Source organism: Perca flavescens, chromosome 21 (assembly GCF_004354835.1).
Source record: "Perca flavescens isolate YP-PL-M2 chromosome 21, PFLA_1.0, whole genome shotgun sequence".
In the NCBI taxonomy this organism is placed as follows: domain Eukaryota; kingdom Metazoa; phylum Chordata; class Actinopteri; order Perciformes; family Percidae; genus Perca; species Perca flavescens.
In genome coordinates, this window is record NC_041351.1 from 8410906 (window position 1) to 8438162 (window position 27257).

A 27257-nucleotide genomic window follows, 5' to 3' on the forward strand; every position below is an offset into this window, starting at 1 on the left:
CGCAACAGATTCAAAGGAAAAATTGAACTACACTGTTGCTGTGGCTTTATGATTCCCTGTGGGCTACATTTGTTTCAATGGAGTATACACAAGAGACAGAGAGATGGACTATATTCAAGAGCCCATGACAAAATAATGAAGACATTCATCATTACGTGCACACAGCTTCACAAGAAAACATATGAAAAATGGTTGCAAAGATAAAGAGAATGACCGGCGACTGACAAATGGGTGAAGAAAGTCCATCGTTCAAGATGGCACCAAATAACTTTTGCCCCTTGGCTCTTCTCTCCCTCTTGCTACACAGGACATGTGATACTACAAGTTCAGCTCTGACAGTTCTGTCAATGGGCGTGATTGCTGGTGGGGACGGCACCGCGGCAGCTACTGACCTTGTAGCCCTGGTTGATGCCGTTGATGAACTGAGGGTTAGGGGCTGTCCACGTAAAACGGATAGTTGTCGAGTTGACCGACTCGGCCTGCACGTTGCCGGGGGCAATGGTGGGTACTGGGATGGATGAGGAGAGGAAGAAAAAGGGGGGAACAGAGGTGGGAAAGGAAAAAAAAAGAAGAAGGAGGAAAAAGGAGAGGTGGGAAGACAAAAAATAGAGGTGTGAGACCACATTTCGGTTGTCTGCTGGAAGTCTGCCTGCATCTATTTTGATGTCAGTATTGATCGCTGCTGCACAGGTCAGGGCAGATACCGCCATCACTCTCTTTCTGATGACACTAACACCTAATACCAGGGCTCTCTGTGGGTTTGTTTGTGACTGTGTGAGCTGCTTATGGATTTCAGGGTGGATGCAACACCTTTGTGTGGTCCTTACAAAGAAGAATCAATGCTTAATGCCGTTGAACATCCATCAGCAATGGCTTTTAGTAGATGATTTCAGTCAGAGAAAATAAAATTTGATGCTAACTAGAAGAGGAATTATGCATTATAACAACACTGCACTTGCAGTATGTTGCATCCCGGTCTTATTCATCACGAATAATCATCATGCTTAAAAGAGAAGCTTGCTTAAAATGAAGACAAAGGAATGCATCATGGGTCATTGAAAATGACACATTCAAAAATTAAATTCAATAATTAAAGAAAATTGTCAGCATATCAGCTTTGGTCTTGGATCAATAACATTGATGATTTGAGTGCTCACCTCCCTGCAGAGTCCACTCAGTGACTTTATGGCTAAAAGTGCCCAAACCAGCTCCATTGTAGGCAGCAACCTCTATCTCATAGTTAGTCCAGATGATGAGGTCCTCCAGCAGCATGTTAGTCACATCAGGACTGGAAATGTTCTTCATCTGGTAGTCCACAGGCAGCCCAGTCAGACGGTACCTGGCATACACATTCATGAACGTTAAATACTGGACTTGGCCACTACTTAAAACCATGAGAAACCTATGTTTGCACCCTGAATATGACATGTGACATATATGACAAAGAGAGTTCATTACGGTACTTTGTTGCTTGAGCCAGTACACTAGACTCCCTGCTAGGGGGAGACAAAGCACCAGCAAACAAGCAATTAAAAAAACCACTGACAGCTCTGACTGTTGTCTGAAAAACACCTGCTGTTTCATTTGGATGTAATAAATAAAAAGCCGGAGAGAAAACCAAACTAATTACATGTTTACAGGAGTTACAGTGAGTTTGGCATATTGCTGACTCTGCCTATTAGAGTCGGTAAAGTTTTTTTTTTAAGTCATAAAGTTTTAGTTTTCTCTCAAACCAAATTTTTTTTTAAATGCAGTGGTGTAAACTGACACTGCTCTTGAGTGAAACATACTGTATGTGACTTTATTCCAGCTCTAACCATAATAAGATAATGGAATGGAAATTAGTTAAAAAAAATATTAAATGGATGAAGAACATTTTGGTGGGGATTTCAGTATGTGATGGTGTACATAGGATGAGTATTTCTTCATATTTGTTCATACTAAAAGCGCAAATCCTAAATTCTCAAGGTCACAAATTAAAAATGAAATCAACTAAAAATAACATGGCCATGATAAGCAGATGAGAACTTACCGGATGGTGTAGCCCCTTAGTATGCCGTTCTGGTGGCTTTCCAACGGAGGCTGCCACTGGATCATGATGGACTGGTTGGTCCGGCCGCTAGCAATGACGTTTTGAGGAGGAGCACTGGGGGGCTCCTCTGGGAGAGAGACACTGCAGGACACACACATGCAAACAAAAAAGCATACATGCAGAGATATGGAGAGGGCATTGAGAAATATTATTAAAGGACATTTTCTTTCTGGAAATCATCTTGAACACAGCTTTAGTTTATTTACAACTAAAAGCATAAAGCTTTGTAGTAATGTAACAGACAGTAAGCATGTCTATTTAAAGATAAATATCAGTTTAATTCAGCCACCTAAATATTTACCCTGACAAAACACCACAAATGTCTAGGGAGAAGATGCATATGAGAGATGGGAGTGAGATCAGTGGCGGTGACTAAGTACCAAATGGCGTCACAGAGCGTACAGTGCCAGCCCCCCTGCAACACACAGACGGAGCCCCCCGTGGCTCTCTTCTGGCTAGGGAGCTGGCAGCATGAGAGAGTGTGACAGACTAGTGGAGGGAGCAAGGAAGGGAGGGAGGGAGGGAGGGATAGAGGGAGAAATGAGTGCTTGAGGCTGCAGAGAGGCCAAACCTAATGTCGCTTCAAACCTTAATCCCTCCTGCGGCTTTCACAATGTGTGTGAATGTGTGTTTACAGGTGTTTGTGCATGTTTGTGTGTGTATCCGCTTTGGTAGGCTTACACGTATATCCTTCTTCACTGACTCTTGACTGAAGTCAAACTGGTTGTCTAGGAAACTGATTTATTGAGCACAATGTACTATATACTAACAACAAGAAAATTCAGCAGGTTCTTGTTTTTTGACATTTCTAAGATGTATCATTGTTATTGCCAATTACATGACAGTACCATAGAGGAATGTTTTGGTAGATAAAAAAAAATATATATTTATATAATTAAAATATCCTTGAAAATTTGTATGGAAAAGTATAGCTTGAAGGCCCCCCTACTGTATTGTGAAACTCTGTATACTGGCATTTTTTATTTCTCTATTTTGTAAAAAAACGGATAAAAGGGACAAACAAATTGTTACATTGTTGATGTGGAGTGGTAGGAATAGTTATAGGATCTGTCTTTAGCTCACCGCTCCGTCTCCTTGCTGAACTGCCCCTTCCCCACATCATTAACGGCACAGAGGCGGAACTGATAGGAGCGCGCAGGGATCAAGCCATTGACCGTCACTGCTGTGGACTCCGGCTCAATACTGGCCAGCAGGATAGCCCAGGGAGCGTCTAGAACAAAGAAAATCTAGTTTAACACCTTGTTCCACACGTACACATTTCTTGTTCATTATGCTAACCATTCACCTTAACATCCCATAAAATGTAAAAATTTGTAAGGAAGGAGTCAAACATTTCTAGCAATTTCACTACTATTCAGAAGGGATTTTCTCTTCATGCCTGCAATCATTTTGTCACGGCAGGTCACAATTTAAAATTCTAATTCATCAAATGAAACAAGTCATGCTGAAAAAAGGAAGCAAAGGCACAACCTGCTGCAGATTTAAGCCCAACACAGTTTTCAGTTTATCCATTTAAGTTGGACATACTTGTAGAGTTGGGAAATATATCGATATTATATTGACATCGATATATGAGGCTAGATATTGTCTTAAATTTTGGATATCGTAATATCGTGACATTAAACAAATATTATTATTGATTTTTCCCTTTTTGCAACAATCGCAATTACACAGAACCACATACAACATTAATTCTAGATCTACATATTTATACACACATCAACATACACATCCCTACAGCAAAAAAAAAAAAAAAAAAAAAGGGGGGTGAGGAATAATAAACATAATAATAGTACTGATTATATTATACTGGCCAATGAAGATTCAAATAAGATAAATGCCTTTTTCCAACTGAGAAGAATCAGGCGTCTAGCCAATAATGTGGAGAAAGCTATGAGCTCTGTCTGATTGGCTGTTAGCTGCATTTCTTCTGGCAATACCCCAAAGATGGAAGTCAGAGGATTGGGATCAATATCTTTGTTACGTATAAATGAAAACGTTCCGAAGATGTCTGCCCAGAATTTTGTTAATCTGGGGCATTCCTAGAACATGTGGCTCAGGTCTGCTGGTTCCAGACTACATCTGGGGCATGTTGTGTCTGACCCTGGATACATTTTAGCCAGCTTGCTCCTAGAAAGATGGAGCCTGTGAAGTATCTTAAATTGCAAAAGCCCGTGTCTAATGCATACCGAAGATGAATGCACCAATTTTATTGCCCGTTGCCAAGCTACATCAGATATTTTTGTACCCAGTGTAATATCGTGACATGACACAAGTGTTGTTTTTTCCTGGTTTTAGAGGCTTCTTCACAGTGAAGTGATGTCATTTTCTGAACTTAGCAGACTTACTGGCTGTTTTATTATTCGCCTTTACCCACTTTGTAAAAGCACCAATAGTTAACTCTGCAATATCGCCGCAATAACGACATCAATGTATTTTGTTCAAAAATATATTAGATTTTCTCCATATTGCCCAGCTCTACATACTGTACTTGTTACATGCAGAGCTGGAAAGTGACAGAATGTAGAGTAGCTTACACGTCCAACTTGAGATTAAAGGCAATGATGGACATTCTTAATCAGTCTTATTGATTATGCTTTTAACTTCTTTTTCAAGTTCTTTTATGTATTTGCTTTGCAGTTAAGCTCCTTGTGAACACATTGACATCATCGAAGCCTGGCTACAAGACAAATAAAAAATCTAAACAAGCAACATTTAACTTCTTTTTCACTCGTTGCTGCAATATTGATCACAAGAGCTGAGTTCTCTCTCCCCCAGACCTAACTCGTCATATACTACAATTTATAGTTTTTAAACTTGTGTAAACTGACCCAAATGATACAAAGCACAGAAGGTAGAGATGGATACAATTTGATGTATGACTAGAAAAGACTAGATATTTTGTGACTTACTGTTCTCAGAAACCTCCAGGATGTAGCGTATGAGGGGACTGTTGCCATCAAAAGGCTTGGCCCAGGCCAGGTCGATGGCTCTTTTTTCAGATGTGCTTAGCACGGCCGTAGGGTTCTCTGGGGCATGGGGCAGCTGCCTGGAGGGAACATCAGGACAACTTCGATAAATAAAAGAATCTCTCCTGTCACAGCAAATCCTCCGCAGGGACAGAGAGTTACAGAGCATTTCTGTCTTCTCTGAACGTCTCTTGTACAAATCTGAAGTAAAGCTGAATGTTTTACTACAAAGATATCAGTTAGACAGGTGATGAAATGTGGCAAGACAAGACAGCAAAGACGGTTCCTTGTCAAGATGGACACACAGGCAAACAAAAGAAGATAGATACCACCGGATTGAAAGGCATAAGATGACAGATAGGAAGAAAATGCACAGACAAAGACAGAAATAAATGAGGCCAAAGCTGGGGATCATTAATTCATTCAGCCATAAATTCAGATAAGCGCAGACAGATTAATAGATAAACCTTATAGCAATGAAGGAATACAGGCAGTAACTCAGTCAAAAGGCAGCCAGCCAACGAGATGGCTGATATGGGGACAAAGAAAGACACAAACAATCAGTCAGTCAGTCAGTCAGTCAGTCCATCAGTTTGGCAAACAGAAAGTTAGATGTCTCATTCATATTCAATTTACCCTTGCTGCAGTGACGCATTGTGCACTGTGTCAAAGTACAACAACAGCAGGAAGAGATTTGGAGAAAGAGAAGATGTGAGATGACAAAAACAATACAGAAGTGTTTGTGCGAGTGTGCAGTTTCACAATGGTCCCCTGGGGCTGAAAGTATGTCGGGTGAGAATGAGGACAGGAGAGGTGAGGAGGAAGTGGAAATGAGTCAGAGGTGTCAATAAGAGCAGCCAGAATGGCAGTAAAAGGTTGGTAGCGGAAAGCGTGCGCGTCTGGCACTTGCATGTGTGTGAGTCAGTGGCGCCGCCAATGTGTGGCCCCATCTGGCTACCCCTATGAAAGATTTCTGGGGGAGCATAATGTGAGGGTGTGCACATGTATGCGTGTGTCTGTGTCTGCATTGTCCTGCTTCAAAGAACATGTTCCTTCCTGTGTCTTTGCACTGGAGAATACCGACGAAACAAGAAAGTGAGAGAAAAAAAGAAAAGAAGTAAATAGAAAGCCAGGCAAGTGATGAATTGCGATGGTAGTTACCTGACACGGAGGTGTGCGCTGCGGGAGTCGTTGCCGCCAACAGAGGTCACTCTGCACGTGTATGTGCCTATGTCACCTGACCAGGTTTGAGAGATGTGCAGGGTGCCGTCTGCCTCCAGTCGCATGCGGGGGATGGACTGGACATTGATCACCGAGCCATCTTTTTCCCAGACATGCCTGGAAGGCAAAATCACCAGTCAGTGGGCCGGTTGTTGGTTTTGTCATTAACGTCATCCCCATCTGCTGCATTTTCATTCTTTCAACAGTATCAGTGGATAAGTTTACACAAACTGACAATATTCAGTTGCACTAAATAGTCCCTTTGAAAGGAAAATTGTGGGTGTTATTTTTTCCCTTTAATAAAAATACAGTTTTACTGAACACCTCCGTTTTCGAGATTTGGGAAATGCGTACTTAAGCAAAAACAACGTGAAAAAGGGCAATGAGGGTAAGCCTCCTACAGCACAATTTTTAAGCTTTAATTAAACAGAAAACATCTCAAATAGCATGCAGAAAGTAGTCCCCTAGGAAACCCTTGTGCTACATCCTTGTGCCATTGTTCTAGCCAGAATCTGCAATTCCCAAATCTAAAATGTTATCATAATAAACAGAAATAAACAAGAGGTGTGTTCCAACTGAATGTGAAATTAATTTTAGAAGTAGCTTGATTGCATCCAGAGTCAACGAGTGGAACTGAACAAACAAGTATTATTTGTAGGTGGCACAAAATGAGGCCAAACTGCATGAATAACTGAAGGCAAATTTAGCTTATTGACTGATTAGCTTAGTATGTTAAAGCACATTCTTAAATTAACATTTCTTTAGTGCCCAATTGAATACATGGACAAATCCAAAGGATGGTTTTTACCAGATTTCCAGAACCTGGCTTGCATTGTTTAGTTCCCACATGCTGGCATGTGAACTAGGATGTACACATTCACGTCAGCTTTAGATGGTAGGTTAACTCTTTGTGACAGTGATGTAATAAGTAAACTGAAGTTTTGCTTGTCTTTGATTTTTCCACAATCCAAGAAGAATATGTTATTAGTGAGGCATTTCATCTTTCTCCTCTCTGCCTCTTCAAACTCGCCAGCAGAGCTGCCCTGCACGCATATCATAGTCTCTGATGGCTGCATTCAAAAGCCGAATTCACTCATCAAAACTGCACAGCTCAAACGACGCGTCAGATGCAGGCTTTTTTCTGAGTAGAAAGGGACAGAATGGTTTATTGATTGCTACTGATGTCAGCTACAAGCTTGGAGTTTAGTTAAATGTCTGTTGTGAGGGTTGTGTGTTGCACTGGTTTGGAATGCAATTGCAAGCTGGAGGTATGTGAGAACTAAAATCTTTGAATGGCATTCATGCACACCATTAGTCCACGTGTAGGTGTTTGCTTTTGTATAAACTGCATGTCTAGGTTACAATATAATATGTACCTTGTGCTCAGGGTAGTAAATGGCTAATTAACAACCAAAGGTTTCGAAAACAATACAGCAAGTTATAACTAACGATGAAGCATCTCCATCAACAGGTCTGTAGGCCGAAATGGCTCAACAACTGTGCTTAATTAGGTGTTCACTTTGATGGAGATAAATACATAGAAACGTGAAAAGAACGGCAAATGGATTTTGCCTCTATGGACTTTTCCATCTAGACTACTGTAACTCCCTTTTCAGCGGCCTTAGCAAGACATCCCTAAATCTCTTGCAAGTGGTCCACAATGCAGCTACATGGCTTTAGAACAGGTCCTTTAAAAGTTTTCATGTGACATCTATCAAATGTGACTCCCTATCAAATTCAGAATCCAATTTAAAATTGTCACCCACAGGCTTGTTGGTTGAACCAAAGGATACTATGGCTTTGAGGTCCCTTCACTTTGAAATTCATTCTTTTTGGACTTTTGATCTATGGAAATTGTGGTCTCCTGATATAGTATCAGGCTGGCAACATTTTATGATGTTTGTATTGTCAAATAATCCCATGAAAAGATCAAAACCAACAAAGAATGTATCCTACTAACAAGTTTTGCCTGGGTAGCCAAAGACGGAGATAGCGTATTCCTCTGCGCCACAGAGCTTCATTGTGGTCCAAAAACGATTAAAAACACATCAATGAGAAACACTGGGGGGTGAAATCAATCCCATATACATCATCCTGCTGCTTGCACTAAATGCTGACGAGTGCACCAAATTTGCGGTAATACATGGCTGAAAATAGTCCCCAACAAATGCACTATTTACTCTTGCTTGATTAACATTTGCTAAAACAACTACTGTGCCCTGGAATGGTTTAGTCCAAAAAGTAAAATATAGGATAACGCCAGCGTTAGCAGCTCAAGACCTACCAATTTTAACTTTATTTAATTTTTGACTATTTCATTGTGCCTGTATTTTTACTTTATTGCTTTTGTCTTTCATTGTGAAGCACTTTATGACACCTCTTCTAAAAAAGTGCTACATATAATGTTTTACAAATAAACTATTAATTAATACTTCTATGTTTGTGAATGTAGCCTTACCTGACAGTCACACTGGGGTCATGTGTGACTCCACAGGTCATAATGGCTTTTGTTCCTTTGATAACACTCTGGTCCTGTGGGGTGGAGGTAATCCGAGTGCGAGCTGTGGAGACAAAGAAGAAGACAGAGGGAGGGAGATGAGGAAAGTATAACGGAAGAAAAAACAGGCAACAAAAATACCCTTCCTGAAAAGAATACCAGAAAAAGAAAATCATGACAAACAAATTTCAGAAAACTCATTTCAGTTGAAATGACGTGCTGCTGTTTCGTATTTTGTTTCTTGATGGTTTCTTGTAGAAAAACACCTCGATGGTGACTCCAAGCCTGCACACAAGAGTGCTTTTGTATCTGAAGGAATTGAATTGAGCTTTATTATTATTTGGCATGACTTCATTTAACATGCCTTTCAATAAAACTCCACCACTCTTAGTTTCCTGTTTTTGCCACATATGGATGTTCATATGTGTTCATGCTTGTGAAGGATATCTTGGGCATTAACAACACACACGATCAGGCATGTGTATTTTTTAATAGGATGTGAAATAGGGCTGGGACGATTCATTGACGTAGTCGACGTCATCGTTTACGTAAATGCGGCGACTCAAATAATTTGCGTCGCAGCGTCAATAAATAAAATAAATAAATAAAACTTGCATGCAAATTAATTAATGTAATGCGGAACTAATGTTAGATACGCGGGTTTTAGGCTATGGTTCTAGGGACACCTAATCTGTAGCCCCTCCTTAGCTCTGAAGCTAGCCGAGCTCCTCCGCCTACATGCAGTTTTTTTGTCAGGTCGATGGTCCAGTGAGTGAGTCAGAGATAGCAGCACGAAAGGACGAGTATGGCGAGTGGTGGCGATCCACAAGAGTTCGAGGACCCGCCGGCCTCTTTAAGATCGCAAGTTTGGGAAACATGCCCTCCCACCTGGTGCCGTCCCCGCCTCGAAAACTTCGGTCTTCGGGTCAGTTCCAGTAGTAGGCTACAGGCAAGAGAGTGGGGGATAAGACGTGTGTCGGCGTTGTTCAGCAGTTGTTGGGTATGTGAGTGGAAATACATCTAACATGCTAACGCATATCCGATGCCATCACCCAGATGTGCCAATCACTGGAACGAGGCAAAAAAAAACTGTCCAACTTCTCCTCCCTACAGTGCTTAACCAGCTTTTAGATACTAATAATTAAAGTTAAATTAAAGGGAGAGCTTGGATGTTAAACAAGAGCTTATTCATTATTTTACCTACTAGTCTCCTAGGCTAGTCTTTTTGCACTTGCTGTGTTTACTTTAAGTTTTTATTTTTGTATTCCTGCTGAAAGTGACTTTATTTTTTGGTTGGATTGATAGCCTACATCTGGCTTCAGGTTGCACTACACATTCATTTTACTTGAACAGTGCAGTGTTTTAATTTTAATAAATTGAGATTTGAACCTTATTCAAATTTGTTCTGTGTAAATTGTTAATAATTGAGCAATGGGAAAAGAATCACTAATTGAAAAATTAATTGTTGGATTATTATATATATTATTAAGAATTTATCGTTAAAAAATAATCGCCAGATTAATCGTTTCAAAAATAATCGTTTGGGACAGCCCTAATGTGAAAGGCCTCATCCATCTAACCCTGCACACTCACCCCAGACCCCAAGGTCAGCAGATGCCTCGTCGATGCCCCTGGAGTTGCTTGCCATGCAAGTGTAGGTCCCGGCATCTGAGATGTGTGAGGGGGAGATGAGCAGGCTACCAGACTCGAGCAGGGTGAACCTGGGCAGCTGGACCGAACCGCTGGCCAACACACGCTCACCTTAAGCGTGGGAAGAGGTCCAAGGGAAAGAAACAGATGAGAGAGGACATACGTAAATAGAGAAATGGTAGACAGAATAGAAGAAGAGAGAAACAAGGAGGCATTCAGGAACAGGGGATCGTGAAAAAAAGAAAAGGACGGTGTTTCCCTGATCTCCTATTGGGATCCAAACATGGAATCCAATGAGACTTTATTTGTTGAGCCATGGCAAACTACGGTACCATGTGTAATAAGATAACAGACATCAACATCCCTAGGTGTGTCAGCGTGCATGTGTGTGACAGAGACCTTTCTGCCAAGTGATAGCCGGTCTCGGAGCTCCAGAGGTCTCGCAGTGCAGGATGACTGACATGCCGTCGATCACAGTGCTGTCTGAGGGTCCGGCCGTGATATTCGGGGCAATGCCTGAGGGGAGACAAACAAACACACACACACACACACACACACACACACACACACACACACACACACACACAGAATAAAGAGAGAGCTCAGTACAGTGGAGAGAAAAGGTAAGAGGGTTATAGAGGTGAGAGAATAAATGTCTATGGCAAAACCTCTCTTCAAACGTTTTTCTTAAGCAAGCACTAGCCTTCTGCATCTCAGTGTTAAGTCGACGCTTTATGCCACTAACTCTTTACGGATTGACACAACATTCACCTTGGTGCCACAACTGTCTGCTATCTGTCTATTTTTTGCACCCACAGAGATAGCGGATATAGAAAGGAGGAAGGAAAATTACGGAGGGAGACTCACAGAAAGAGAAGGCAATATGTAGATAACTAAAATCCCTTTTTGTGATATGCAATGAATCAAAGCTTTTATAGGATGACAGAAAACTGTACTGTTTCAAAGAGCAAAGAGGCAGTAGGGAGTTTGTCATGAAGCAGTGTTGATCTCAGGACACAGGGAGTTGGACAGAAGGAGAAATGGGGACATGAATGCGTTAAGGAAAAGGGAGCTGATACGTAAGATGAGATCTGGAGGAAGAAGAGAGAGAAGAAGAGGAGACAGTGTCAGTGAGAGAAGGAGAGAGAGAGAGATAGGGATGGAAGGGGTGAGTTAGCGAGAGAGAATGTCATGAATTCTGATAAGGTGCAACGTGGACTGAAGTCAAAGTGAAGAAAATTAGATGTCAGAAACCTGCCAAACAGATGCACAGTGAGAGTAAAATTAGCAGTGATTTTCAAATTCTATCTATCTACAGATTAACAGACAAATAGGTGATAAGCGCACATGCTGTTAAGTTTGAGTTTTTTTTTGTACCAATGTAAACTTAACATTGTAGGGCTTATTGTCAGTTTATATAAGAAAAGTCCAGAGATTTAAAACACAGTTTTAACTACGGAGAGAATGCAACATAAATACATACATACATTCACATATTTCTGAAAAACTAAATAATACATGTGATAGAAGTTTATTTCCGCACAATAAGACATTTTCTCTAAGACATGTTCAGACAATTAGTGATGCTTGATATCTTGATTGATTGGACTCCCGTCATTTGCAATATTCACCTGACTACAACACCCCAATTACATTATTATAACACTACTGTGTTGCTATTACATTCCTATCAGACCAAAAATATATATATTTCCTAGGAAACTAACTGTATTAGAAACAAGAGGACATGTCGTTATTACAGTTAAATTCACTTTTTCTATGTCCCTGTCTTCTAGGTAAAGCTCATGGTAATCTTTCTATGTTTTCAGCAAAAAAAGAGCAATCAGTTTTTAGTCCCCAGTTGAGTGTTTCTTGCATTGATCACAGTAGTTTAGTAGTAGTATGTCAGGTCCTTGTAAGATGAGTAGGAATAGTTATTTTGCTAACATACGGTACATAAGCAGTTTCAGGTGTTTGTAGATTTGTTTTTCTTACTGCTGTGTTTTTGATCGCCTGCCTCCACTTAATTGCTGTTGTGTGTAGTTTAGCACAGGTGATTGACAGTTGTGAAATTGCTAAAATACAACAACAACAACAATTGATTAGTATTCATTTCTAACTGATGCTGATGGACAGCATTTTTTTTAAATAACAAGAGCCTAAAGCCACGCTAACGGCTCTGTGAGGCTGTCCCATACAAGGAGCTAAATGCTAACAACATCGTGCTAACATGCGCATAACGATAATGCTAACATGCTGATGTCAGCATTGAGGCTGATGGGAATGTCCTTAGTTTTGTAGGTCTTTGGTGTTGTAGGTACTGTAGGCTATAACGTCTGGGATTGCCATGAATGAAATTCCACGGCAATCCATTTGATAGTGTGTAAGATATTTCAGTCTAGAACACAGGGGTGAACCAACCAGCTGCTAGCATGTCTGAAATATTATAATACATATAATAATGACCACAAAAAACTAATTCAGATTTTTCTGAATTCTGATGAAAAATGATATTGTTTAATCTTCTAATTTGCAGTTATTATTGAAAAAGAAATTGCAGGAGTCTACAGAATTCCATTTAAAGCCCTAAATTGCTCCTACTATTCTCCCTACAGGTTAGAATTGATCCCATTTTTGTAAGCAATTACGCCTGGTCTTTTCTGAATTTGACAAGGGGATTGAGAGAGCTGTGTGATGATTTAACAGTATTCTATAAAATAAGACTCATTCTGAGTTTTTACACCACACATTGTATTTTAATAGCAGTAATTATCTGTGTAAAACCATTACAAGGGCTGCTTGAGCACTCACTGGTAACAGCCAGGTACGTGTTGGTCTGAACTTCTCCTGCTGAATTTCTGGCAAAGCACTGGAACATCCCGGTGTCATCGGGGAGGAGGCCGTTGACCTGAAGGCTGCCTCCCACCAGCACTCTGTACCTGGGCATCTTCACTGGGTTGATGGGCAAAGCATCCTTGTACCACACAATGTCTGGCTGGGGCACTCCTGCAGAGGGTGAGTGAGAGTGGGTTGACAGACAGCAAGTCATGCTTCATTTTTCCATTGCATTCTTCTGTTTAAAATCACATAAATACATATTTTTCTTCAGTAAATTGTTGAATTGAGTCGTTTTATGACATGGAATACTAATCATGCTCTGACATTCTTGTACTAAAATGCACACATATTCAGACACGCTGATCACCTCGTGCCTGGCAGGGAATGTCCACCACCTTCTCCATCTCAGCTGTGATGTGTTTTTCTGGTTCCTTGATAAACTGTGGTGGTTCTGAGGGACAAAAAGGAAAGGAAAGACAGGATGACACATTGATAAAATAAGAAGCACGTTTGCAAACTTGCAGCTGTAATCATCCCAGCCTTTGTGATACCGTGTGAGATCTTAAAAAAAAGAATTGAAATTGCTAATTGATAACACTAGAGAATAAAGATATTGAACTATAAATATATTTGCTTTAAAATGCATTGCTCATGGAGCAGCTGACAATAATGTGATTATACAGTATTTTGATTACCGAAATCAGTAATTGTTATAACTATTAGTTTTAAATTCAAAACTGTTTAACACTGCACTGTTCCTTCAAACTCATGGGGGGAAGAAAGGCTCAGTTAGCTGTGTCAAGGGAAAAGTTCACCACACCTTGTCCTTTGAATCACATTACAACCTTGAAAACATCAAAGTGTTTCAGTGGGGTGGAATGAAAGTGACTCAAGCAATGCTATTAAACCGTTTCTTGAGGCCAGCCATTAGCTTTCTCCCTTTTAAATCAATAAGACTTTCCCCTCACTGCCTCATGACTTTACAGCTATAGCTTTGCCAGCTTCATATAGTGAGACTGGTAATATTTTTTCATCAATTTTATACCAGCTCTTTTATTTGAACTTGCAAACCTAAATGCTAATTTTCCTCCCACATATTTGCCTGATGTATGTAACTGGATGGAAAATATATATATATATATATATATATATATATTTTTTTATATAATATGTATATTAAAATCTATGTGAACCTTAAGGACAAAAAGCAGAGCACAAACATTGACGTACTGTAAGTGCTGCAAATATCCAAAAACAAACAAAACATGGGGTGAAAGGAATGATGAGCCTATTTTGACTTAGCAGCGCTAAAGATACTAATGCTTTCCCATCAAGTCATTTCAATGTGGATTTGGAGCACATTTCCTTAATGTTTGTTCTTTCACTCTTTTTTTCAGGAAAAAGAGGGGGATGACATGCAGCAAAGGGCCATGGGTTAGAAATGAACCCAGGCCGCTGCGTTAAGGACTGAGCCTTAGTACATGGAGTGCATGCTCAAACCAGGTGAGCTACCAGGGCGGCCCTGTTCTTTCACTCTTATGTGTGTCTGTCTTCAGGGTCCAATGTCAAAAATAGTACTTGCAATGCAGTGTTTAATTAGCCCTGCATCCTGTTAAAAAAGTCGATCTAATGTCTTTAGAAGATAAAAAAAAAAAAACGCTGCCTTAAAATTATGGATTATTATTTTCCACTTTCAGTCTTGATCATCACTACCAAATATTCATACATTTTCACAATGCCACTGTTTGTATGATGGTGTTTAATTATCGTCAATACTAAAAGTCATCTTTTAATTCTTACCTAGTACATGCAGATAAGCCCCAGCACTGACTGAGGGCACACTGCTGCTGCGGAGAATGGCCTCACACTCGTAGAAGCCGGCATCGCTCACCACGGGACTGAGGATGGTCAGCCTGCGGTTAAAGTCGCTCAACCCGCTGGTCACCAACACACCGTTCTTACGCCATGAGATACTCAGCTTGATAAGAGGCCTAGAGTGAAAAGTAGAGTTTCAGATGTGTTTTTAATCATACTCACATCTCACTTACAATTTATTTCTGTGTTTTATGAAAAATCAATTTTGGTTCTGCCACACTGGCCCAATGTGGCACATATCCATCATTGGGTATTGAAATCAAAAAAAAATTCCCTTTAACGCCCTGTAGTGCCCTGCTACGCCCTGCAGTGCCCTGCTACGCCCTGTAACGCCCTGCAGTGCCCTAATACGCCATGAACTACTACAACTACTATTTCTAATCATAGTTCCATTATCTTAATTGTTACTATAATTGCCACTGTTCATCACACCCCCAACCGGCACCGTCGGACACCGCCTACCAAGAGCCCGGGTCTGTCCGAGGTTTCTCCCTAAAAGGAAGGTTTTCCTCACCACCCGAGGTTTCTGCCGAAAAGGAAGGTTTTCCTCGCCACTGTTGCACTAAATGCTTGCTGTTGGGGTAATTACTGGAATTGTGGGTCTTTGTAAATTATAGATTGTGGATAAATCTTGTTATGATTTGATACTATAGATAAAATTGAATTGAAATTATTGGAGTAGTCTGCTTTGATACTGCATATTCTAAGAAAACTTGTGTCTACAAACGTATTGGAATTAGGCCTGCACGAATCGGGGAAAAATATGAATCACGTTTTTTTAGCTCAGAATTGATATCACGATTCTCTGCCACGATTTTTTTCTCACAAAGTGTAATGTTTATTGCACAAGTGAACCATGACAAAACAAAACAAAGGGCAGTAGCAAACATAGATTTTGTTTTGGCACCTATAGCACATTGTGCATCACCACAAGCCTGTAAACATAGAGCCTTCAATGAATAAAGAAAATAAAGTACAAGCTGGCTATTTAAGTACAGTAGGCTACCAAAAATAGTGACATATAACACATTGAACTAAATATGGCCCTGATACAGGCTCTATCTGAACTCCTTGAACATGTATTTACATAATTAAAACATGTGAATGTCAAATGCTGAAATGAAAAAAAACAATCAAAGTCATTTAAAAATTTAATCGTGAACAAAGGTGAATCGATATCACGATTTTATAGCGATTTATCGTGCAGGCCTAATTGGAATCAAGTACAGTTATCATTAAAAATATAGAATGTTTAACTTATTTTGCAAAAAATAAAAATGTAACATAATTTGAACAAACATTACTTAAGATGGGTATTTGTGCAGTGCAGTGTATGTATGAATTACAAACTATTAACAGCATTATGATTTACCAAATTCTGACAAATACAAATTCCAAACATATGCACCAGGTGTATGCACAGTGGATTAAAGAGTAATTTCTCCCAAATTCCAAATAAATAAATAAATAAATGTTGCCCTGTGGAGAGTTGGGGTTTTATTTGGCCAGGTTTTGTGGAATTGGTCTCTGACCTAATGCACAGCAATGGGGCTAACAGCAATACGAAACATTTTTGGAAAAATCTCTTTCCACAATCATTGTTGTTAGATAATCCATAGAAAATTGTCATCGCAATTACAATTTTACTGAAAAAACTGTCCCTATGAAATCTCCTGTTCTGAGTTATCGTCAATGATTTGAGTGAACTGACCCATTGATAAACTGATCTGTGACCCTGCAGGGACAGGATGTTTACCTGGCGTTGGCAACACACTCCATTGTGACCTCCGAGGTGCCTGTAACCACGCTAGTGTTCCTGGGAGGGATGATGATGGTGGGGGCAATAGGGTCTGCTGGACCTCCCACATCTAGACAAATAGACAAACAGGTCGCCACGCACACATACCAACAAAAACACACATGCACGGAGAGTTTAAGCAGAGAGCAATGATCTTGATAGATAAATTGAACTAGATATGTTTAGACAGACAGAATGTGGCGAGTCCTCTGGACAGGAGGTGTCCTATATATTTATTTTTCACCCAGTGCACTCTGTGGGTGCTCATCGATGTGACATATTGAAACTGACCAATGCACAGTGTATCCAAGTTGTGACAGGGAGATGTGCCGAATAGGACGAGGCAGTGCACTGACTGTGTATAATAAGATGTCTGGAGAACCAGAAACAGGGATAGAAAAACACTGCCTGACAAACACAAAGATGAATGGTTGAATAGGCTGCTGTGTGTATTAGTGCACATTTACACACTTTTTCATAAGTGTATAAAACTCTGCATGTGCAAAAAAGTTTATGTCTGTTTGATTGTGTGTGTGTGTGTGTGTGTGTGTGTGTGTGTGTGTGTGTGTGTGTTGTGAGCAATGGAGACAGACAGCCCATGGCAGTGAGAGCACAGTGTGCACGTGTGCTGCTTGAGATGTGTCATGTCTGTGATAAACTCACACTGATCTGTCAATCCCATCATGCCCTGGGAGTGTGCTTGTGGCTGCACATGTCAGATGTAGCTACAGGGGCTGTCATGACTCCATCTTACCAATCTTGGGTCATTAAATGCTGTACACAGGCCATGTGTAAACCCCCCTCCCCTCCTCCCCCCCCAAAACACACACACACACACACACACACACACACACACACACACACACACACACACACACACACACACACACACACACACACCTTAAACCACAGCAGGGTGAGATGTGCACTTAAAGATGTTATAGTTTAACATTTGTCTTGCTCAGGTTAAAATTAAGTTTTTAAACTTGGTCCTGAGTATGGAAACTGTAACATGAGCAACACTCGTCTCCTTTGAGTTCTCCTTGACCTTCGCTCTCGCCCAGTCTTAGGCAAGTACTGTCGGAGCCAGGACAGCTCATGGGAAAAGCATCGTCAGAGGTGTCGCTGCAGGAACAGCTGCTGTAGCAGATACCGACAGATACACATGCACATACAGCAAAATGCAGGTACTCACTCATACACACACACACACACGGCTCTCCCAGCAGCCTGTACATCAATGTGCGTATGTGTGGGTGTGTGTTTGTGTGTGCATATGTGGCATGATTCCCTGAGACCTGCCAAGTTGAGACCTCCCGCTGGGCTCTCGATCCAACCTGAATCAAAGAGTGTGTGTGTTCTAGCACTTAGGTACGTATAATCAACTCTGCGATTGTTCTCCATATATACCCCAGACTATTTCTGCTCCCTTGTGTTGTCAACTGTAATATCTTACCCTCACCCTCCTCATTCACTTCCATACTGAACTCCAGTCTACCATGTCATAAGATGCTGTCTGTTAGGTTTCCTCTTATAAATCACTCTGCTGAGCTGAAGCCAACCAAATTGGTTTGGTTTGTGTATCTTGCTTTTTGTGTTGTGGCAGCTAAGGATGCTTGTGAATATTAAGAACTACTTGGCAGTAGAACAGTCTGTCCTTGTCCCCGTAGCTTTCTCTTCCTGTGTGTGTATATCTGCAAAAATGTGTAAATATGGCAACACATACACTGTATCTTCCTTTACTTGAGTAAGAGTAGCAATACAACAATGTAAAAAAGAAATACTTAATTTCAACTAAAATTCCTGCATTCAAGATTTCACTAAAATGCACACGGTAAAAAGTATTGTCAGCAAAAGCACTCAATATGCATTATGGCGGCGGCCTATAGGTTACATTAGCATATATATTTATTATTTGCAGTGGTGGAATGTAACTAAGTACAAGTATTGTACACATTTTAGGTACTTGTACTTTACTTGAGTATTTCCATTAAATACTACTTCGCTACAGAGGAAAATGTACTTTTAATTCCACTACATTTACAAGTTACTTTAAAAGTTTTTACAGTCAAACATATGGTGAGTTTATAAAATATGATGCAGCGTTAAACATTAAATATAGTACTTGAGCTGAATGTGCATTTCACAATTGACATTGCAAAATCTTACAGTGCATCTACACTTGTCACCTGCCCTGGCATGATCGGTTGATACAGTATGCGTGTATACAGTATGTGGTTACTCACTCTCTACTGACAAGGTGATGGGCTGGCTGGTCTTGTTCTCTCCGTTCTTGTCATTTACCGCTTGGACGTAGTAGCGCCCGGCATCTGGTGCCACTGTAGACAGTATAACCAGTGTGTTGTCCAGGGTGATAGCACTAAGGAGGGAACAAGACAAGTAAAGTGTTAAAAATAAAAATAAAATTATTTTAAGACATTTTGAATATAGAAGATAATAGGGAGGACAGGTCAAGATAGGTGTTAGGAATCCAGCCCTACTGACAATGCAAAAAAAAAAAATTTTCCTGTGATCTTTCAAAATCGAGAAGTTCAGAGAAAGCTTCTTAGAAAAAAACAAAACAATATATTTTCAGCCTTCAAAGGTAGCGTTGGACTGCCTAATTAGAGCTTAATATGTTTGGAGTCTGGTTGTGCGTCTACACTTGATCCCACAGCTGAAAAGGGCATTAAACATTTGAACATTTTAATTACACTGTTCAAGCTGCATTAGGTATATCGATTTACAATGTGTAAACAGTGTGTTGGTGCTGACTGAGCAAGGCGGAATTATTGACAACCTCCCTTGTTCATACTTCTCCTTATGGTCCGCTCTGAAATATGATAGCCCTACGTAATAACACAGGCCTTCTAATTGGCTATTTGTACCCCTCTGCTTCCTGTGGCCTGCATTTTTGGCAGCCAACCACTTTTGGCAGGAAACAATAGCGTCTTACTTGCAGGCTGCAGAAATGATGGCTGAATAAATAAACACTAATCCCTTTTTCAGCAGATGTTTTATAGAGGCTAAGACCTTGAGTCTTGTTGTCTCTATCAAGTCCTCTCTTGGACTTTCGCTTTCAATGTAGCAACCAGTGAGGGAGAAATCTTCCTCCCTCTTCTCTGCTGCCTGATGTTACAGCCCCCTGACTATGTTGACAATCAATATTTTCTTATTATCGGTGCCTGTTCAACAATCTGGCGGTAGATAGCCTGTTCCAACTGGGCGCCTTCCGCCACATACATCTTTTCCTCGGGCCTTATCACTCTATCTACTGTTCCATCCTACTCCCCCTCGCTCCTTCACTCCATCCATTCCACCAGGCGCTGACTGTGGCCATGTGAGGAAGCAATATCTGGTTATCTACCCTGACAGACACACAACTACCAAACCACATTTGGGAACGAACTAACTCTAAACAGCAGCCGAAATGCATTCATAAACACAAAAAATGTGCACATTTGTGGTTACACAAAAGTAAAAAAATATATAACAGCAGGAAACAAAAGAGAGTTTCAGTCACAGACCAGTAGGGAAGGTCTTTTAGAGAAATACTTCCATCGGAGAAACAAATCAATATCATTCAAATGGTTGTGGCTCCTACCCACCTTCTCTACTCTGTGATATTTCAGTTTGATTTTCTCTTTGACGTTTAAGTTCCCAGAGATATTGGCGGCACAAAATCGGTAATAACAGCTATGTTAGTAATCAATAACAGACAAGAAGTATTTGATCCCCTGCACGTAATGGCTTTTTCTATAGAAGAACTGTAATTTTTGCAGCTTATAAAACTATAACCATATGTGTACATTTCAGCCAGGTTCCATGTTTCACAGCTGACAACCTCCTCTTTCTGTCCTCCTCCAATCTAACCGACTCCACTTCTCCATCCACTTGTTGCTCCATCCTAAACTGCATCTCATCAGTGAGGGAACTGAATACCTGCTGTGCCTTATTAAGGGAGCAAGTGAGCTGATGATAAACTGGGAAAAAAAAATTCTAACAGGGATAAAAATACTCTCAAGCACAGAAAATATATATAGGTGTGCACATCATACAACACCTTCTCAAACTGTCATTGTAGCTCCAGAGAGGCATGTTGAAAAAGCATTGGCCACGGCACAGAGAGTGATATGCTGTGTATGCTGCATATAGCTACCTATAGCTACCATTTACAGTATGATGACTTATGAGATCCATCTCCGGACATTTCTCAAAGCAGCCCCAGTCGCTGGGCTCATTTGGGATTCCCTGTTCATGCTGAGACTGAAAACAGTCTTCCTAAAGGAACTGGCAGGCCTCAATGGCTGCAGCTTATGATCTGCGGTAAATATTTAATGCTAGCTTGCTGGAGTGGTGACATCCTTGACGCACAGCTATGAATTATGGATCCCTTCAGGGATATGGGCCAAACGGAAGTGTCCAAAGCGCTGAATGAATCCCAGGTGACTTCCCAGGACCTTTTCTAAAACGGGGACACAATCCAGAGCTTAACTTCTTTACCTGTCGCTTAAGAAACTCTTGAAGATGATTATACAGCAGAGATCTTCAACAGGGGGCCCGGGGCCCCTACGGGGTCCTCAGAGTTAGTGCAAGGGGGCCTCCAAAATATTGTTAAATTTTTGAAAGTTCATAATTCCAACATATTTTTAGCACATATAAATCAGCCTATTTGTGAAAAAAAACATTGATGATAGGCTTACTGGCCTATAGGTAAGGTAGGCACTAAGGACATCTACAGATCCAGTTCATCCTAAGGATTCACTGTGCCACATCTGTTAATCATTAAAATATGATTTATAAAATCCTGCCAACAATTATTATTTTAATAGGTTGGTATTCTATGCAAAAAAAAAGGTATGTATAAAGGCTGTAGGCTGCCCACACGTTATTGTAGGCCCAGTTTAATATGCAACTTAATTTTATACAATATAAGTAGTATGGGGTCCCTGCTCCATGTCTCTCAGTTAAGGGATCCTTAAAAACACAAATGTTGAAGACCCCTGTTATACAGGGTAGTGCTGCTAAATTGTAGGAGGTAGAGTTTTAGATTACCTGGAGAAAACCTATAAGCCTATTCTCTCTGTGATAATGTCCAGCATTGTAAGAGGCAATCTTACAAACTCTTTCTCTTTTCCTAATTTCATTTTCTCCAAAGACCACTCCCTACTCAATAAGGCGGTCCAAGCACTTGCCAAAAATAGGTTTCAACTAATATGTTACCATCATCCAGAGCAAGTTCTGATTTCATCAATAAAAGTGGGAGCAAGAGGCAATTTTTCACCTGGCTAGTTGATTTTAATGTGCTTCCAAGCTGAGCATTCTCCCCCCTCAGCCTGTAATCAGGACTGCTGCTGCTGCGGGGGTCATACTCTGAATGACTTTGAAAGAGCGTGTTCAGCCGGTCTAACCACTCCCTGTGTCGCTGGTCCACAGGGATCAAAGACCACATGATGCAGGAAGAAATTAAAAGTTAGCCAATTATCCTGAATGGCTTTACATGTATATCAAGGGACCAGGAAGAGGGAGATAAGACTATAAGAGTTAATCAAAGTTTTTTTGACCAGCTTCCTGAAATAATTTCTTGTTTAAGCAATGATGCTTATTTTTAATATATCTCATTATCTCTCTGAATGCATTTTGGTCATCCTTATTAAACTCCCTGGTCTCTCAGTGGTGTGTGAGCAGCTGTCTGAGGCTTGCTTGTAACGATGGCTTACCACGTACCCGGCACGGTGCAGGGATTTATCAAGCCACAGAGCTGAGAAATTTGGACAAATCAGATATGTGTGAACATGCCTCTGTCCGTTTTTTTATGTTTATTCCTGCATCTTTGAATGCTTTCTCTTTTTATTCCAACCCAATTTCTTTGGCTATTTATTATTCTCCAGAAAGTGCTACGGTCCACAAGAGCCTGGCAGGCTGGACAGCTGCTCAGAAACATCTTGGCCAACTGTGCAGCTTTATGTGCATCCCAGTTTTGCTTTCAGCAAGAAGCAGTACTGGTCTCATATGCAATTACTTTTGTGTGGATCAATTTATTAATGTTTAGCGACAAGGGTGGCTTTTCAATAACTGCCAGCCTGATAATAATTCAGTAGCACTTTAATCAATAATGATGATGAGGATTTATGTTTGATTGAAATAGAAAGATGGAAATTTAATGTTTCATTGACCACTAGTTGCTTCCCCTTCTTTAATGTTTATGATTACTAATAAATTACATTACAAGGTAATTAAAATAAACAATGATCCAGGGTAGCTCTCTTTAAGAACACATCATCCCTGAAGTCTACATTTTGAACAACTAGCTTAAGAGCATATCTTTGTATCTAATTCAACCACTCACGGGCTGTGAGGAATCAAGTAAATAATCAACAGCTTAATCAATAATGAAAATAATTGTAAGTTGAAACCCTTATCTTTACATCCATGGATACATATGAAAGTTTGATATTGTTTCCAAAACTTTACATTTTTCAATACTTTTGTTTGCGGAATACAAAAATGTCTCCCATAGGAATGCTCAACACTTGGCACATTTAACTATTTGTAACTGAACCTGTTTTTTATTCAACAAAATTTGCCCAACTGCTCATCAGTGGTGAATGTACCTTTGTGTAAATAAAATATAGTCTACAGAAAGAAAAAAGAAAAAAATCTGATCAGAGATTAAATAAGCAAGCCAGCATCTGATCCAGCAGCTAGCACATGCATTTTGGTTGGTACTCAAAAACTATTTAGGTTCAAACTATTGGGGTTCACATACATGTAGTGCTGAAACTATTTTCTTTTAGTTGATTGACAAAAAATGAATCAACAATTTTGAGATGTGATTTATTGTGCAAAAACGGCATTATCTGAAGCTCTGTCTATCATTGCATATTGAATATCATTGCATATTGAATATCTTTGGGGTTTGGACTGGTGGTCGGACAAAATAAGCAATTTGAAAATGTGTCCTTGGGTCTGGGAAGGGTTAATAATAATAATTAAAAAAAATCAACAAACGAGTTGCAGAAGGTCTACATTCATGCTGTTGTTAGAGCTGCTTCTCCTCGACTTCCCTTCCCTTGTGACCTGCAGATTGTTGGGTTCTAGACTAATGCTGGGCAGTTGGTCATAGGGAAATGCAGAGAAAGGACCTGGCTATTTGCTGGCCCTCGTGACTAATGGGGAATCTATAGCAGACTGACAGGACCCGAACATCACAGGCAGGGGCCATTAATTGATCAGTAGCTAAAGCAGATTACTCAAAGAGAATTGCAATGCATGTTTGTCAGGGATGTCCTCCCACTGACTCCTCCAGGTCAGGCTCCTCTGTGTTCTGTCTTAATGGACAACCTCTACAAGGTTGTTTTCAGTGTAACACATAAATCCATGCCCAAGTGTCAATGGAAAGTTTCTGGGAGAGAAACCCAGGTAGTGGGCAGTAAGTTGTTGTCAGTGGTAAAATAGTGAGTGGACAGGCTTGCTATATCCAGCGGCAGACTCACCTTCTAGCCAGCAGCCCTGCAATTCCTGGCAAATGTGTTTACTGAAGGAGCCTCTGATTATACACCACATTAAGTCTAAAAAATAACACAACAAATCACTGCAGCTGAATGGAAAAGAACCTGCCAAGTGCATTCCCATTCAACGAGGGAAGAATAATGGCTGTTAGTGTCAAATTAGTTCCTTTTCTACTTGCATCCTGCTCTACATCACAACACGACAAAGATGTGAGGACCCAGGTTGAACCGATCCATTGCAGGGCAGCTAGACCAATGTCTAGCTGCACATATCAGCATATAGCTCAAACAAGGACACACTTTCTTGATCCTGGACAGTGAACAAGAGTCTGAGTGAGGAACGCTACAAAAAGTGAATCTGTAACTTTATGGGTGTACTGTGAGAGAGCACAGGAGCCTTTGCCTACGCCAAAAACAACAGCTGCAGAGGCCACATGGCAAAGAGAGAGCAGTCACAGGGCCACAGTAAGACACTGCCTTGCCAGGGTGGGGAAACTGGCAGCAGGAAAGCAAAGATGCAGGATTCACTAAGTTTCTGTGGGTTTCCTTTACACATGCAAAGCATGGGTGGTGTGCTGTGTTTACACTATACTACGTATGAGTTTATATGCATCCGTGACCCTGAGAGCTAGGACAATGCCAACATGCTGATGTTCAGCAGGTATAATGTCTTCCATCTTCACCATCTTAGTTTAGCATGTTAGCATAATTTGCACGAACATAAAGTACTTCTAAGGCGGATTAGTTTTGCAGGTATTTGGTCGTGAGCAAAATTTAAATTTGGACCTGATAATGGTGCTATATGGATAGTTAAGGGATCTGAATGTCAGTATCAAATTGTATAAAAATCCATCGAAGACTTCTATCAAAACCCCAAATGTCAACCTCATGTTGGTGCTCTAGAAAAAGTAAAGGGATCACCAAAATCAGCAGGTTTCATCCTCTGTGGACAAATGGAAGTCTGTACGAAACTTTATGGCAATTCATTACTGTAGATAATTGTTGAGATATTTCGGCCTGAACTAAAGAGGTGGAATGAATGATCATCCGACACTGAATGCATACAATTATACTGGTTACGATAAGGTTTTTGGAATATCTTGGTTATATATTGCATTTAAACATTATATTCTCACTAAAAGAAATCTAGATAAATCTTAATCCGGGTTATGGATAGGCAAGCTGAAGTACCAGGCAACCTGCATACTGGATGACGTAAACACTATTCAGGTTTCTGATCATTCTCTGCCATCATTCTCATCAACAATGTCGGTAGTAGTTAGTCAGTAAAAATCTGACTTCAGTAATGCAGTTCATACATTTTATTGTATTGTTTTCCATTACCGGTTATCAGATGGAAAAGCTAAAGAGTTCAGGCAACCAGAAACCAAACTGTGTTCATTCTCAATTGTTGAGAGTGAAATAAGCTGAGAAGGTCTGAGTTGTTGAGACACACCTGTTCTAAACAGGGTAATGATTAACCCAGGTTCCTCATGCTCCATGTACAGCCATATTCTGCACGTTTAAAACCAAGACACTAATTTGCAACATACTGATTTCCATCCTGAGATCCTCGCCACTAAAAACTAAGAGACTGTCTTCCATGTCCCTTAAACAAACTCCCTAGGTATTTAAAGGATTTGCATTTGATAAATGGATATGATACTTGATTTGAATAAATACTATCAAACCCTAATCCCAGTATTTTGCAGCTTCGATAATACTGTATATTTGAGGCGTCTACTTGTGATCACATCACCTGAGATGTTATTTGCTTACTGTGCTTAGACACAGTTCACCTCACAGCCTTTGCCACCTTTCTACTGCAAAAAAAGAATCAGACAAGGGCAAGACAAGACAAAAATACCCCCTCCTACTGTGTGACGCAATTTTAAAAAGCAACTGACAGCATTTCCACACAGTTCAGACCAAACCGATTGCAAAGTGAATGTAAACACAATGCGACAAATAATGTAGTTCAAGTACAGCAGCCTGCAGAGGAAGCGTACATTTTATTAGCCGTTGGTTGGAGGTGATTATCACAGTAATTCTGGATCTGGCTGTTTTTTCTCCTCTCTCCTCTATTGCTGGGGTGTGATTAAGCAGAGCATAGGGAGAAGAAGCAAGACGATCCCCTGGAGAGTCTGCAAATTAAAGTTATGACACCTGAGGAGGGATAGCAGGAGCAAGGGACAATGAGGGGAGATGGGGAAAAAAGGGAGTAAAACACGCACAGAGTGGTAATGTAAAAGAGTTACTTTAAACATAAGAGAAAATGGTCACCATTGTTGTAGTCCATTGCTACTTTTTTCTAATCCTCTTCCTCCCTTCACTGCTATTCTACATTGTAGTAACTTGGCACGCAATGTATCTTGCAGATGGAACTACCAGTCCCAGAATGACGAGAAGTATTATATACAAAGAAGCCCATGTGACAATGTTTAGAGATCCCACACAGCTGGAACTGACTCTGGAGAGCACAAGTCCTCGAAAAGAGGCTTTATCAAGGTAACATTTCGGCGCAGAATCTCTATTTGGAGTTGCCCCAGTCTCCCCCACTAGTGAGACTTTGATGCCTCTACAGAGCCAACGCTAGTGGCACGAATAAAATTCAATTAAATGATTTTCAATAAAAAGGCTGCTGTTATCAACGGTGTTCATTTGCACACAGTGACCTTGGTAGTGCATGCATAATTAGCATTCTCAGAGCTAGAGGGAAGGTAGCGAGGATGAAGAGAAGCAAAGTACACACAGTGGGTGGCCGTTAATGCAGACAAAGGGAGAG

General features: G+C 40.5%; 1 protein-coding gene across 4 annotated transcripts in view; it reads right to left on the reverse strand.

Moving 5' to 3' along the window:
• sdk2b (sidekick cell adhesion molecule 2b) overlaps positions 1 to 27257 on the reverse strand; it is a 79019-nt gene that overhangs the window by 34372 nt on the left and 17390 nt on the right. For all 4 annotated transcript variants that reach the window (XM_028567586.1, XM_028567587.1, XM_028567588.1 and 1 more), the window contains exons 4-17: positions 19208 to 19341; positions 16920 to 17031; positions 15089 to 15279; positions 13656 to 13739; positions 13262 to 13456; positions 10850 to 10966; positions 10394 to 10561; positions 8762 to 8864; positions 6244 to 6420; positions 5026 to 5162; positions 3176 to 3323; positions 2033 to 2173; positions 1158 to 1339; positions 393 to 508 (exon numbers count right to left, since the gene is read on the reverse strand). In XM_028567586.1, coding sequence (XP_028423387.1) covers positions 393 to 508; positions 1158 to 1339; positions 2033 to 2173; positions 3176 to 3323; positions 5026 to 5162; positions 6244 to 6420; positions 8762 to 8864; positions 10394 to 10561; positions 10850 to 10966; positions 13262 to 13456; positions 13656 to 13739; positions 15089 to 15279; positions 16920 to 17031; positions 19208 to 19341 — 2005 coding nt within the window. The remainder of the gene's footprint in view (positions 1 to 392; positions 509 to 1157; positions 1340 to 2032; positions 2174 to 3175; positions 3324 to 5025; positions 5163 to 6243; positions 6421 to 8761; positions 8865 to 10393; positions 10562 to 10849; positions 10967 to 13261; positions 13457 to 13655; positions 13740 to 15088; positions 15280 to 16919; positions 17032 to 19207; positions 19342 to 27257) is intronic.